This window comes from Orycteropus afer, unplaced genomic scaffold (assembly GCF_000298275.1).
Source record: "Orycteropus afer afer isolate SDZICR_OR568_19922 unplaced genomic scaffold, OryAfe1.0 scaffold00136, whole genome shotgun sequence".
NCBI classification, from domain to species: domain Eukaryota; kingdom Metazoa; phylum Chordata; class Mammalia; order Tubulidentata; family Orycteropodidae; genus Orycteropus; species Orycteropus afer.
In genome coordinates, this window is record NW_006921723.1 from 4743239 (window position 1) to 4754957 (window position 11719).

Sequence of the window (11719 nt, forward strand, 5' to 3'; positions counted from 1 at the left end):
ATCAGAGATGAGCTTGGGGAAAAGTTTTTAAATGAACAAGATAATAGTACCCAAAAACCACACAATGCCTTTCACATAATCATTAACTTTAGTGTGTATGAAAATGGCTCATCCCCAAACACAGAACTGAAAGAGCCACTCTTGAAATGACTAGTAATTGACTTTTTAGCCAAAAATAAAATGGATAAAATCAGTTTGTTACATGTAAATGTTAACAGCCTATCACAACATGGAAACACTCTAATGTCAACAACATAGTGAAAAAGAAGAGCTGGACCATGGCCAGCACTCCATGATGGCTTGTGTGAGAACAGGAGCAGCAATCTGTACATGAAGTCCCTTACATGTGCACCTAAGGCAGGCCCACTGCCTCACCTGGCTTCCGGCTGTCACCCAGCTCAAACCTGTCCCGCGGCGGCCGGAGTGGACTGCGGCTCCAGTGGCTGGCTTTCACCTTCTCACCATACTCCTCCCGCACCGTGCGGTGATGTGCAGACACTGGGGTAACCAAAGAACAGAACGGGGGATGTGCTACAGCACACTCTTTCTATGGGGCCCTGATGTGGTCTCCTCTCAGTCACCCCCACCTTCTGACAATGGGTGAAGTGTGTGTCACAGGGCTCGTGTGCTAGCACTGGGCAGAAATGCCCGCAGCATGGCAACAGCATAGGACAGGAGGCCAGGAAGCCCAAAGGCTATGGGCTGCCCTGAGGATCATCAAACAGGCCTCCACACTGATTTCCACTGGTCAAACAGGTGTGGGAAACTGAACATGGATGACAAGAACTCACTTTCATGTGCTGGCCAATACAGGCAGCAATGCATGAGGACCTGCTTGAGGCATGGCCCAGTACCCACAGTACTCGGGGCCCCATCGTTTTTTGGACCTTCTGTGGCCTTGGGCAGGTCTCCATCCCGTTGTCAACCACTTCACCGTGCAGTGCTGTGGGCACGTTACTTGTGCGCAGGCTCACATAAGCACTGAGCCCAGAGAAGTGAGCAGTTTCTGTGGAAGCCCTTGCTGCACAGTTACCCGGCCCTTGTAGCGCACTGGTCCACCCCACAGTACGTCCTGTCGCCTACCTTCCCTGCGTGCCTCACGCTCCTTGCGCCTCTCCTCAGCCCGCCGCTCACGCTCTTTTTGCTCCCTCTGCTCCTTCTGCTGCTCCCGCAGCTTCCGCTCTCGTTCCCGCTTCCGCTCCAGCTGCTCCAGGCGGTCCCTGCAGCACAAATGCCAGAAAGACTCCTTTCACTCCCAGCACTGGGAGTCACCTTTATAAACTGCCATAAGAGGCTGTTCAGAACAGAAGACACAGAACCACACAAAGCAGAGCCCTATTTCTATGAGGCCCCAGGCTCACAGCATGACACTATCCCCCAGAAACAGGAAACACACTACTTCCACCACAACACTGCTGTCCAACAGTTCCACTAAAGCACACCAGCGACTTCCCTATGTGTACAATACAAGCGGATGTAAATCCAAACTTATCAGGAGATGGATTTGCATGAACTACCTTTGCAGGAGATTGGAAAGGAATAGAGATGCCTGCCTGGGAAAGGTGGGAGGGGAGCCACAAGACTTGTGTCCGAGGTCCTGTCCTGACCCCACCCGACCCCTGGATTTTTCTGAGCAGACAGCCCAGGCCATTTCCCAGCCCAGCCTGTGTGGAGTTATAAAGGAGCATTAATTAACATGATACCCACGAAAGGTAGTAAGGAAGTCGTGTCACCTTGGGAAAAAGGCTATGCATCACCTAGAGTAGAGACAGTATCAGTAACTGAAATACATGTGGCCAAACAGTTAGAACTGATCAGACACAGCTAATTATTCACACTCCTACAGAGAGGGGCGGTGTGGTTCAGTGGAGGAATTCCTGCTTCCCATGTGTGAGGCTGGGGTCCCAGTCGTGACCAGTGTCTCTCAAGCACAGCCCCCATCTGGTTGTTAGCGGAGGATGGCAGGGTGCTGAGGGAGTTCAGTGGAGCCTGCAGACTGAGGCAGACCAGTAAGAAAGGCCTGGTGAGCTACTTCTGAATATCAGCCAATGAGAACCTTACGGATCACAACAGTCCGGTCCATAACCAATCATGGGATGGCACAGGACCTGGAAGCACTTCATTCTGTTGTGTATGGGTTGGCATGAGTTAGGAGCTAACACCACCACCAACAACATAGAGTGTTGTGAACAAATACAGCCTAAAAAGCTAAAAGCACTTTTGGTTTAAACGAGGGGCACAGTGGGCAAAACCCACCTTCATCACTAACTGCATGGTAAGGATCAGCATGAACCCAATTCCCACCTAAAAATGGATCCAGTCCTCACCTTCCCAATTCTCCAACCTCAATGCCAGCTACTCCAGGTTCTCTCTCATCCCCAGCCACCCAGGGCTAGACCAGTGGGTACTGGGCGCAAGCCTGGGAGTGCATAATTTCCTCCACTTCAGACCAGCCAGCCCTTCTCTCTTTCATCCCCAGTCATCCAGAGCTAGGTCAAAGCACACGAAGTTACAAGAAACACAGTCTTTTAGGCTACCAACTATGTAGACACCAGCCCCTACTGGCTCTCAGTCCCTATGGGTCTGAAAAGTCCCTGGAATGACTCAAAGAACTCACAGAGTGTTTTTATTTAGTTACAAATTTATTGTAATCCGGAAAATACATATGAAGAGACAGAGAGGGTGAGGTCCAGCAGGGATTCCAGAGCACAGTTTCCATGTCCCCAGAGATGTGGCCCAACCCATGTGAGAGCACATGTTCTCGTAAACCAGGAAGACCCATCTGAGCTTTCACGTTCTAGGGTTTCCTAGGCTGTAATTTTTATGGATATAACCCCAACACACACCTTTCCTGATGTTAACCATTCAGTATCCCCTGGTTCTATTTGAATGACTGCCTCTTGGTCTATGTACAGGCTCCTTATAAGCATAATTAAGTGTTCTGGAATTCCAATTAATTTCTTATGATCCACATAGTCAAAAGCCTTTGTAGAGTAATAAAACATCTCTCTGGTATTCTCTGCTTTCAGCCAAGATCAATCTGACATCAGCAATGATATCCCTTGTTCCGTGTCCTCTTCTGAATCCAGCTGGAATTCCCGGTGGTTCCCTGTCAATAAAATGCTGCGACTGTTTTTTAATTGCCTTCAGCAAAATTTTACTTGCATGCTATATTAATGATAATGGTCTACAATTTCTGCATTCTGCTGGATCACCTTTCTTTGGAATGGGCACAAATAAGGATCTCTTCTAGTCAGTTGGCCAGGTAGCTGTCTTCCAAATTTCTTGGCATAAACAAGTAAGCACCTGCAGTGCTGCATCCAGTTGCTGAAACATCTCAGTGGGTATATTATCAATTCCTGGAGCTTTGTCACCAGCTCCTTCAGTGCCTTCCTTCCTTGGACTTCATCCTTTAATACCGTTAGTTCTTGAACATATACTGTCCCCTGAAATGGCTAAACATTGATCGATTCTTTTTGGCACAGTGACTCTATGTATTCCTTCCATCTTCTTTTGATGCTTACAGCATCACTCAGTATTTTTTGTCCATAGAATCCTTCAATATTGCAACCCAAGGCTTGAAGTTTTCCTTCATTTCTTTCACCTTGGGAATTGCCAAACGTGTTCTTCTTCTTTTGATTTTCTAACTCAAGTCTTTGTACATTTCATTACAATACTTCAATTTGTCTACTTTAGCCACTGAAATCTTCTGTTCTGCTCTTTTATTTCGTTACCTGTTATAGCCCTATTTATATTTTCTACTTCTTCTTGAGCGTTTTGGCAAATATGTCTGTCTAGACATTTGTCAAGCTCATTTAAGTTGTCCAACTTGTAGGCATGAAGTTGTTCATAATATTTCCTTAAAATTCTTTTAATTTCTGTAGGGTTGTCATGGTACCTCTTACTTCCAATTTTGGTAATTTGCATCTTCTCTCTTTTTAAATTGTGATTTGGGTGAAAGTTTACAGAACAAACTGGGTTTCGATTCAACAATTCATACACTTTTTGTCTCATGACACTGACTGCAATCCCCACATTATAACAGCACTCTTCCTCCACTTCCTCTGTGTTTACCATTTCCCTTTAATCTTATTTCCAATTCCTTCCTGGCTTCTGAGCTTTATTCCCAGGCAAATGTTGCCCTCTTAATGTTGTATGGTTGATTGTTCTAATGAGTGTGTACCTGGTTTTACTATTCACCTTATGGGCGTATGGTTTGGCTGAAAGTTGAGCCATAGGCGTTAGGTTCAGTTCCCAGCTTGAAGGGTGTCTAAAGGCCATAGTCTTGGGGTTCCACCAGTCTCTATTAGACCAGTAAGCCTGGTCTTTGTGATTCTGAGCTTTGTTCCATGTTTTCTTTCTTCCTGGTTTTTTATTTTTTCCTTTGCCAGTCAAGCTAAAAGTCTGTCAATTTTGTTATCTTTTCAAAGAACCAACTTTTGGTTATACTGTTCTTCTCTACTGTTTTGCTGTTTTCTAATCTAATCTTTATTATTTGCTCTCTTCTGCTTACTGTAGTTGTAGCCTGTTTTTCTTTTTCTAGATTCCTATGGTAGAAGATTACATTATTGGTTCAAGATCATTCTTTTCTGATGTGTTTAAAGTCATGCATATCTAAGTACTGCTTAGCTGCATAAGTTTTAGTACGTATTTTTTATTTTCATTTAGTCCAAAATACTTTCTATTTTTCCTTAAAGTTTCAGTTCAAAATACTTTCTATTGTTCCCTAAAGTTTATTCTTCGAGTCCTAAGTTACTTAGAAATGTGCTGTTTAATTTCCAAATATTTGAGAGCTTTCCAAGATTTCTTTCTGTTGTTGATTTCTAAAATAATTCTTTTGTGGTAAGATAACATACTTTGTAAGATTTTAATCCTTTTAGCCTGAGACTTATTTTTATGGCCTAGCACATGGTCTACCCTGGTGAATGTTCCATGTGCTCTTGGAAAGAACGTGTGTTCTGCAGCTGTGGGTGGTGGTGTATGTATATGTCAGTTAGATTTAGCTGACAGTGTTTTCCATGTCTTCTATATCCTGGCTTATTTTCTGTAACTGTCCTATTAACAAATATTCTTAGGTGCCATCAAATTGATTCCAACTCAGTGACTCTATAGGGCTGAGACTGCCCCATAGGATTTCTGAGGCTGAAATCTTTACAGGAACAGACTGCCACTTCTCCAGCAGAGTAGTTGGTAGGATCGAACTGCCAATCTTCCAATTAGTAGCTAAGCATTTAACCATTTCACCACTAACTATAATTTATCTTTTTCTTCTTTCAATTCTGTCAGTTCTGGTTCATTTATTTTTTGGGCTATGTTCTCAATGTATTGGCCCTTTTGTTGTGAAGTTCCCCTTTGCTTTTAATACCTGTTGTCTTAAAGTCTATTTTATTATTAATAGAGCCATTCCAGTTCTTAGCATAACTACTTGCATGCCATGACTTACCCATTATCAACCTATTTTTGTGTTTGAATCTAAGATATAACTGTTGTATAGTTAGTGATTTTCTACATGACAATCTCTACCTGTTGTTTACAATACAGAGACCATTCATAGTGAATGTAATTATGAATATGGTTGGACATATACATGTTTTTTAATGCATTTTATTGAAATGTAATTTATGTACAGTGAAATACACAAAACTAAAGTGATATGGGTCAATGCATTTTTTTTTGCAGTGTTCCCCTCCCCACTACCCCTGAAAACCAAGAAAGTTTCCTTCCATATATAAACCTTTTCTTGACTTTTTACAATAATGAACTAATACTATATTTGTCCTTCAGTGACTATTTCACTCAGCATAATGTCTTCCAAGTACATCCATGTTATTACGTACGCATGCCTTTTTGCTCTTTGATTTTGCTACGTCTCCTTTCTTTTTTTGTTTCTCTGTTTTTCTTTGACTGCCTTTTTTGTTCTAAGTATTTTTATCATACCATTGTTTTGGTTTTCCTATTTTCTTAGTGGTTGCTCCAAGGAATGCAATATGAATCTTAACTTACCAGATTAATACTAACTTAATTTTGATAAAACATATACTTTGTTCTAATCTAGCTCCATTTCCTCCCTTCTCTTTTGTGCAACGTGTATACTTTATAGATTGCACAATACATTTATAGTAATTATTGTTTTACAGAATCACATGTCTTAGAACAGGAGATATGAGAAAAAATTATTTATAGTCTCTTTTATATTAACCTACATATGTCCCATTTCCAGTGCTTATCTTTTCTTCCTCTGGATTCAAGTCAGCATCTGGCATCATTTCCATTCAGCCTGAAGGTCCTCCTAAAATATATATATATATTTTTTAAAGTCATAAACAACATTTATTACCTTGGTGTATCATTCTGGCCTTGCTGATGCTCCTTCACATTTAAGTGGCTTTCTGTCTTCCCACCCTCATCCCTACAGTGCATCCTTGAACTGTTAGCCTATAGCAGCAGCTCACTTATTCCATGTCCCTAATATCATTCATTCACAGGGTCAAAGGTCTGGTTCAGAAATCCTTCTCTATAGGAAGTTCAATGCTTATGAAAGAATTTGTAATAAACCAGGCCTCCCAGGATGGCGAGCACCAGTAAGATGACAATGGAAAGCAGCAGCTTATTGGTCACCACTTTTCTGGACACTGTCCAGAAACTCTTTCAACTTTTGCTCAAGTTTTCACTTTTGTTTATCAGTCTGTTCTTGGTACGTTCCAGTTATTTTCGTTGCTTCCCTAGCTCCTCTGATTTCTGAGCCAATATGGTCAGTCTCTGTGGCAATCCGATGAGAATGCTCAATACTCTGGGTGGCCTGGTTCAGGCTGTCAGTGCCCTGCAAAAGCAATGCTCTTTGAGACTGTAGCCGATTCATGTGCTCTTTCTCCACAGCATATGTGCTGTATTTCATATCTCCTTGGCCCCTAGGAGTGGCTGTGTCAAAGGTGTGTTTCTCACCTCCCGATGGAGTTTGGCCAGGTCCTTACAGTAGGTTTGAAGTTTGGACATCATGGGGTTACAGAGATAGGGGTGCATAACGTAGTTCCTCCTCCATCTCTGCTAGCGTTTCATTTGCTTCCTGTTGCTCTTCATCAAAATCTATGATCAATTTCTTCTTCTCTTTGGTCCCTGCCATCCCCAGCAGCTGCCCAGGCACCCCCGTAGGTCCTCATGGAGGCTGTGGAAGATCTTGTGCAGCTTCTCAAAATGCTCTGAGGTGGTGACGGAAGTGGCCATGGTGCAAGCCATGCTTAAGCAGCGGCTGCCGAGAATCTGGAAGCAGGACCAGTCACCCAGCCTCACAATCATCATGGTGACCCTAAAATATTTCTTAAGGGAGGTTTGTTAGCAATGAAATTCACCAGTCTTTATCTACCTGCGAATGTTTTTATTTACCCTTCATTTCTGAAGAAGAGTTTTGCTGGATATAGAGTTCTTGGCTGACACTTTCACCCCCAAGGCAATTTGAGTATGTCATTCCACTGCCTTCTGGCCTCCATGTTTCTGATGAGAAGTCAGCTGCTGACAGTGCTGGAGCTCCCCTTATATGTGATGAGTCATTTTTCTCTTTCTGTTTTCAAGATCTTCTCTTTGATTTTCAATAGTTTGACTATTAAATGTCCAGTGTGAATTTCTTTATATTTATCCTACTTGAGGTTTATTGAGCTTCTTAGATATGTGTTTTGCATCAAATCTGAGAAATTTTCTGTCATTATTTTAAAAAATATCTTTTGACTCTCTTTCTCTCCCCTCTCCTACTGAGCTATAATCATATGTATGTTCTCCTTCAAAGTTCAGGCTGTTTTCAAGTCTATCCAGCTTTTACTTTCTGCCAAGGCCTTTCATAAGAGTGCATCTTCTGGGTTGGCCTGAAGCATGTGGTGGCTCAAGCATTTCGCAGTCTCTATAGCATGTGTGCACAATCTCAGGCAGAAACAAGCTTATGAAATGCAACCTACGCTAATAGATCTAAGGGCCTCTTTTCTTGCCTCACCAGAAAGCATAAGTTCCACTGAAAATGCTGTTGGGTGGGGCACTGCCTGCAGGGTAGGGGTTGTCTGCTGCTCCAAATCTGTAGTTAACTAAATGGTCAAGGAAGAGTGTTTCTCATGGCTGTATCTTCCTTCTATCTCCAGCATTACAAATCTAATCTATTATATTTTTGACATATAACACACCCATGCATATAACACATATAGGAAACTAGAGTGCACAGGGCAGGGGGTGTTGTGTGGTTTGCAAAAACGAACAACATATAATGCATGCATTATTTACGTAAAAATACAGTAAACTTTTATTTTCTCATGTCTGAATTCCTACTTCATGATACTAGCCTTTGTCCCTCCTTTACAGCCCACTCCCCACTGAAGATGGTCTCGTGGCACCAGTTTGGGATCCTGTTCATAATCTGGTTCCCGATTTACCTCCCCTACTCCAGGACCTCCAGCTGGAGTAAGCCAACACACAGCCCTATGGTTCCTTTCATTATCTCTTCACAGCCATTTCTATATGCTGTAAAAACTTACTTTCTGGTCAATTCCAGCAAGATGGTGGAATTGGCAGACAAACTACACAGACTCTCTTCAACAAAGAAACAAGAAACCAATTGAAACATACAGAAGATAATACTGGAGCCCCAAGTTTTGAAAGTAGTGATAAAGAAGCAGATTAAATACCTACCAGTAGAAGAACCTGAATAAAAACAGTGAATAAGGAGACAAAGGAAGCTGCAGACTGTCAGCTATCCTGATGGCACAGTCAGTTTAAATATTTACAAGTGGCATTAGGATCTGGGCAGCAACCAAAAAATCGGCCCTGTTCACCAAGGAATACATGGACAACTGCACTGTTAGCAGATGACTAGAAAAGAAAACAGCAAATAAGAAGACCAATTGGGATGTGGACTTTTGGCTGTCCTGGGGGTACAGTCATTTTGAGTAATTGCAAGCTGTGCTCAAATCCCAGAGACCTAATAATAAGCTTCACTTGCCAAAGACAGCACAGGCAACTACACTGCAGTCTGATGAATGGAAATGTGTGATATTCCACTTGTAATTCTTATATCCCACAATCTCTTGGTGAACAGAGGTGTGGTCTTCCCCTATCTCTGGAAGATTAATACCAAATTTTCAGAAATAGGTAACACATTGAAAGAGCAAAGGAGAACTGAATCAATGGAAGGCAGAATTAATGAGACTGAAGACAAATACCTCAATACTATTTTGGTAAGGGATCACTAAGAAATAAGATCAAAACAAAATGAAGCAAGCCTAAGGGATACCATCAAAGGAATAATTTACATGTAATTGGAATTCCAGAAAAGTTAGAGACAGAGAAAACTGTTGAAGATTTGTTAGAAGAAAATTTCTCTGATATGATGAAAGAAGAGAATAATATATCCATTCAAGAAGTCCAACAAACCGCAAACAGGATAGATCCCAAAAGAAAATCACCAAGACTTATCATCATTAAACTCACCAAAACCAAAGACACAGAAAGAATTCTGAAGGTAGCATGGAAAAAAGAAGTTACCTACAAAGGGCAACCAATAAGACTAAGCTCGGATTTCTTGGCAGAAATCATGTAGACGAGAACACAATGGGATGATATACGTAAGACCCTGAAAGAAAAAATTTTCCAACCAAGAATTATATACTCAGCAAAATTGTCCCTCAAATATGATGGTGAAAGTAGGGCATTTCCAGATAAGCAGAAATTAAAGGAAATTTTTTAAAACCAGGCCAACCTTGCAAGAGATGTTAAAGGGATTCCCCATGACAGGGAACAAACAGCAAATAACAACCTATGATTAACATACATGATGACAAACCCAGAAACCAACACAGTTATGGAAGAATCCAAAGTAAATTAGCTTGCAAGACTGTGAACAGGAAACCAAAGACATCAATTGCCAAATGAAAACAACTATAAACCAAAAAGAGGGAATAAATAGCAGAGTTATAGAAAGTCTAACTGGTGAGGAAGTCAAGACAATTGCAAGACAGAAGAGACTATTCTAAACTTGGGAAGAAAATTATAAATCAGTTGTTGTTGTTGTTGTTTGCCGTCGAGTCGGCCCTGAGTCATAGCGACCCCTCCTTGGGTTTCCGAGGCAGTATCACTACAGAAGTAGGACTACCCAACCTTCCTTCCGAGGGGTGGCTGGTGGGTTTGAACCGCCAGCCTTTTGGTAAGCAGTCAAGTGCCTTAGGCGCTATGCTACCAGAGCTCCTTAAAGGGTAACATCAAAGAAAAATAATAAACCTTTGCATCAAATTTAACAAAGAATAAGCACAAATACTTAGCATATACTAAAATAGCAATGAAGGAAATAACATGGTTCATAAACAAAATGAGCTCAACACAGAAATGTATATGGAATAAAGAAATCAGCAACACCATGAAAAAAACATGTAACAAAATGACAGCAACAAATTCATACTTGTCACTAAATGTGAATGAATTCAAAGCACCACTCAAGAGATGGAGAAATGCAGACTGGATAAGAAAACATAATCCATCAATATGCTGTCTACAAGAGACACAACCTTAGAGACAGACAAAAAAACAGACTAAAAATCAAAGGCTGGAAAAGACTTATCAAGCAAATTGCAATAAAAAAAAAGAGCAGGAGTGGCCATATTAATTTCTGATAAAATTGACTTTAAGACAAAAACCGTAAGAGACAAGGAAGGACGTTATGTAATGATTAAAGGATTGACTGAACAAAGGACATAACCATACAAATATCTCCACAGCCAATGAAAGAGCCTCAAAAACACAAATAGGTGACTCCACAGTCATAGTCTCCTGACTTTAATACACCACTCACAACGAAAGAAACTCAACAAGGACACAGAAGAACTAAACAATACAATCAACCAACTTGACCTTATAGACATCTATAGAGCACTTCACCCCACAACAGTACAATATACATTCTTTTTCAGTGCACATGAAACATTCTCTAGGATAGACCACATGTTGTTGTTGTTAGATGCCGTCAAATCACCTCCGACTCACAGTGACCCTATGCACAACAAAATAAAACACCTCCCGATCCTATGCCAGCCTCACCATCACTGCTCTACCTAAGCCCATCGTTGAAGCCACTGTGTCAATCCATCTCATTGAGGGCCTTCTCCTTTTTCATTGACCCTCCACTTTACCAAGCATGATATCCTTCTCCAGGGAATGGCCCCTTCTGATAACATGACCAAAGTAGGTGAGACTAAGTCTGGCCATTCTCACTTCCAAGGAGCATTCGGCTGCACTTCTTCCAGGACAGATTTGTTAGTTCTTTTAGCTGTCCACAGTACTCTCAGGATTCTTTGCCAATACCACAACTCAAAAGCATCAACTCTTCTTCCTTATTCACTGTCCAGATCTCACATGCATATGAGGTGACTGAGGTGACTGAAAATACCATGGCTTGGGTTAGCTGCACCTTAGCCTTCAAGGAGGACAAAGCAAGCCTTGATAAATTTAAAATATTATATTGAAATACTGTAAAACATCTTCTCAGATTACAGTGCTATAAAATTAGAAATCAACAATAGGAACATCACCAGAAAAAGAGCAAACACATGGAAAACAAGTAACACCCACCTTAAAAACTACTTGGTAATAAACTTTGGTACATTCACACAATGGAATACTATGCAACGCTAAAGAATAATGTAAAATCTGCAAAACACCTCATAACATGGATGAACTTGGAGGACATTATGCTGAG

The 11719-nt window shown here is 41.3% G+C and overlaps 1 protein-coding gene and 1 pseudogene across 1 annotated transcript in view; both read right to left on the minus strand.

Moving 5' to 3' along the window:
* LOC103200839 (cyclin-dependent kinase 11B) overlaps positions 1-11719 on the minus strand; it is a 32000-nt gene that overhangs the window by 5686 nt on the left and 14595 nt on the right. The window contains exons 5-6 of the mRNA XM_007945422.2: positions 1084-1220; positions 376-498 (exon numbers count right to left, since the gene is read on the minus strand). Of these exons, the coding sequence (XP_007943613.1) occupies positions 376-498; positions 1084-1220 (260 nt within the window). The remainder of the gene's footprint in view (positions 1-375; positions 499-1083; positions 1221-11719) is intronic.
* LOC122150411 lies at positions 6526-7221 on the minus strand (annotated as a pseudogene).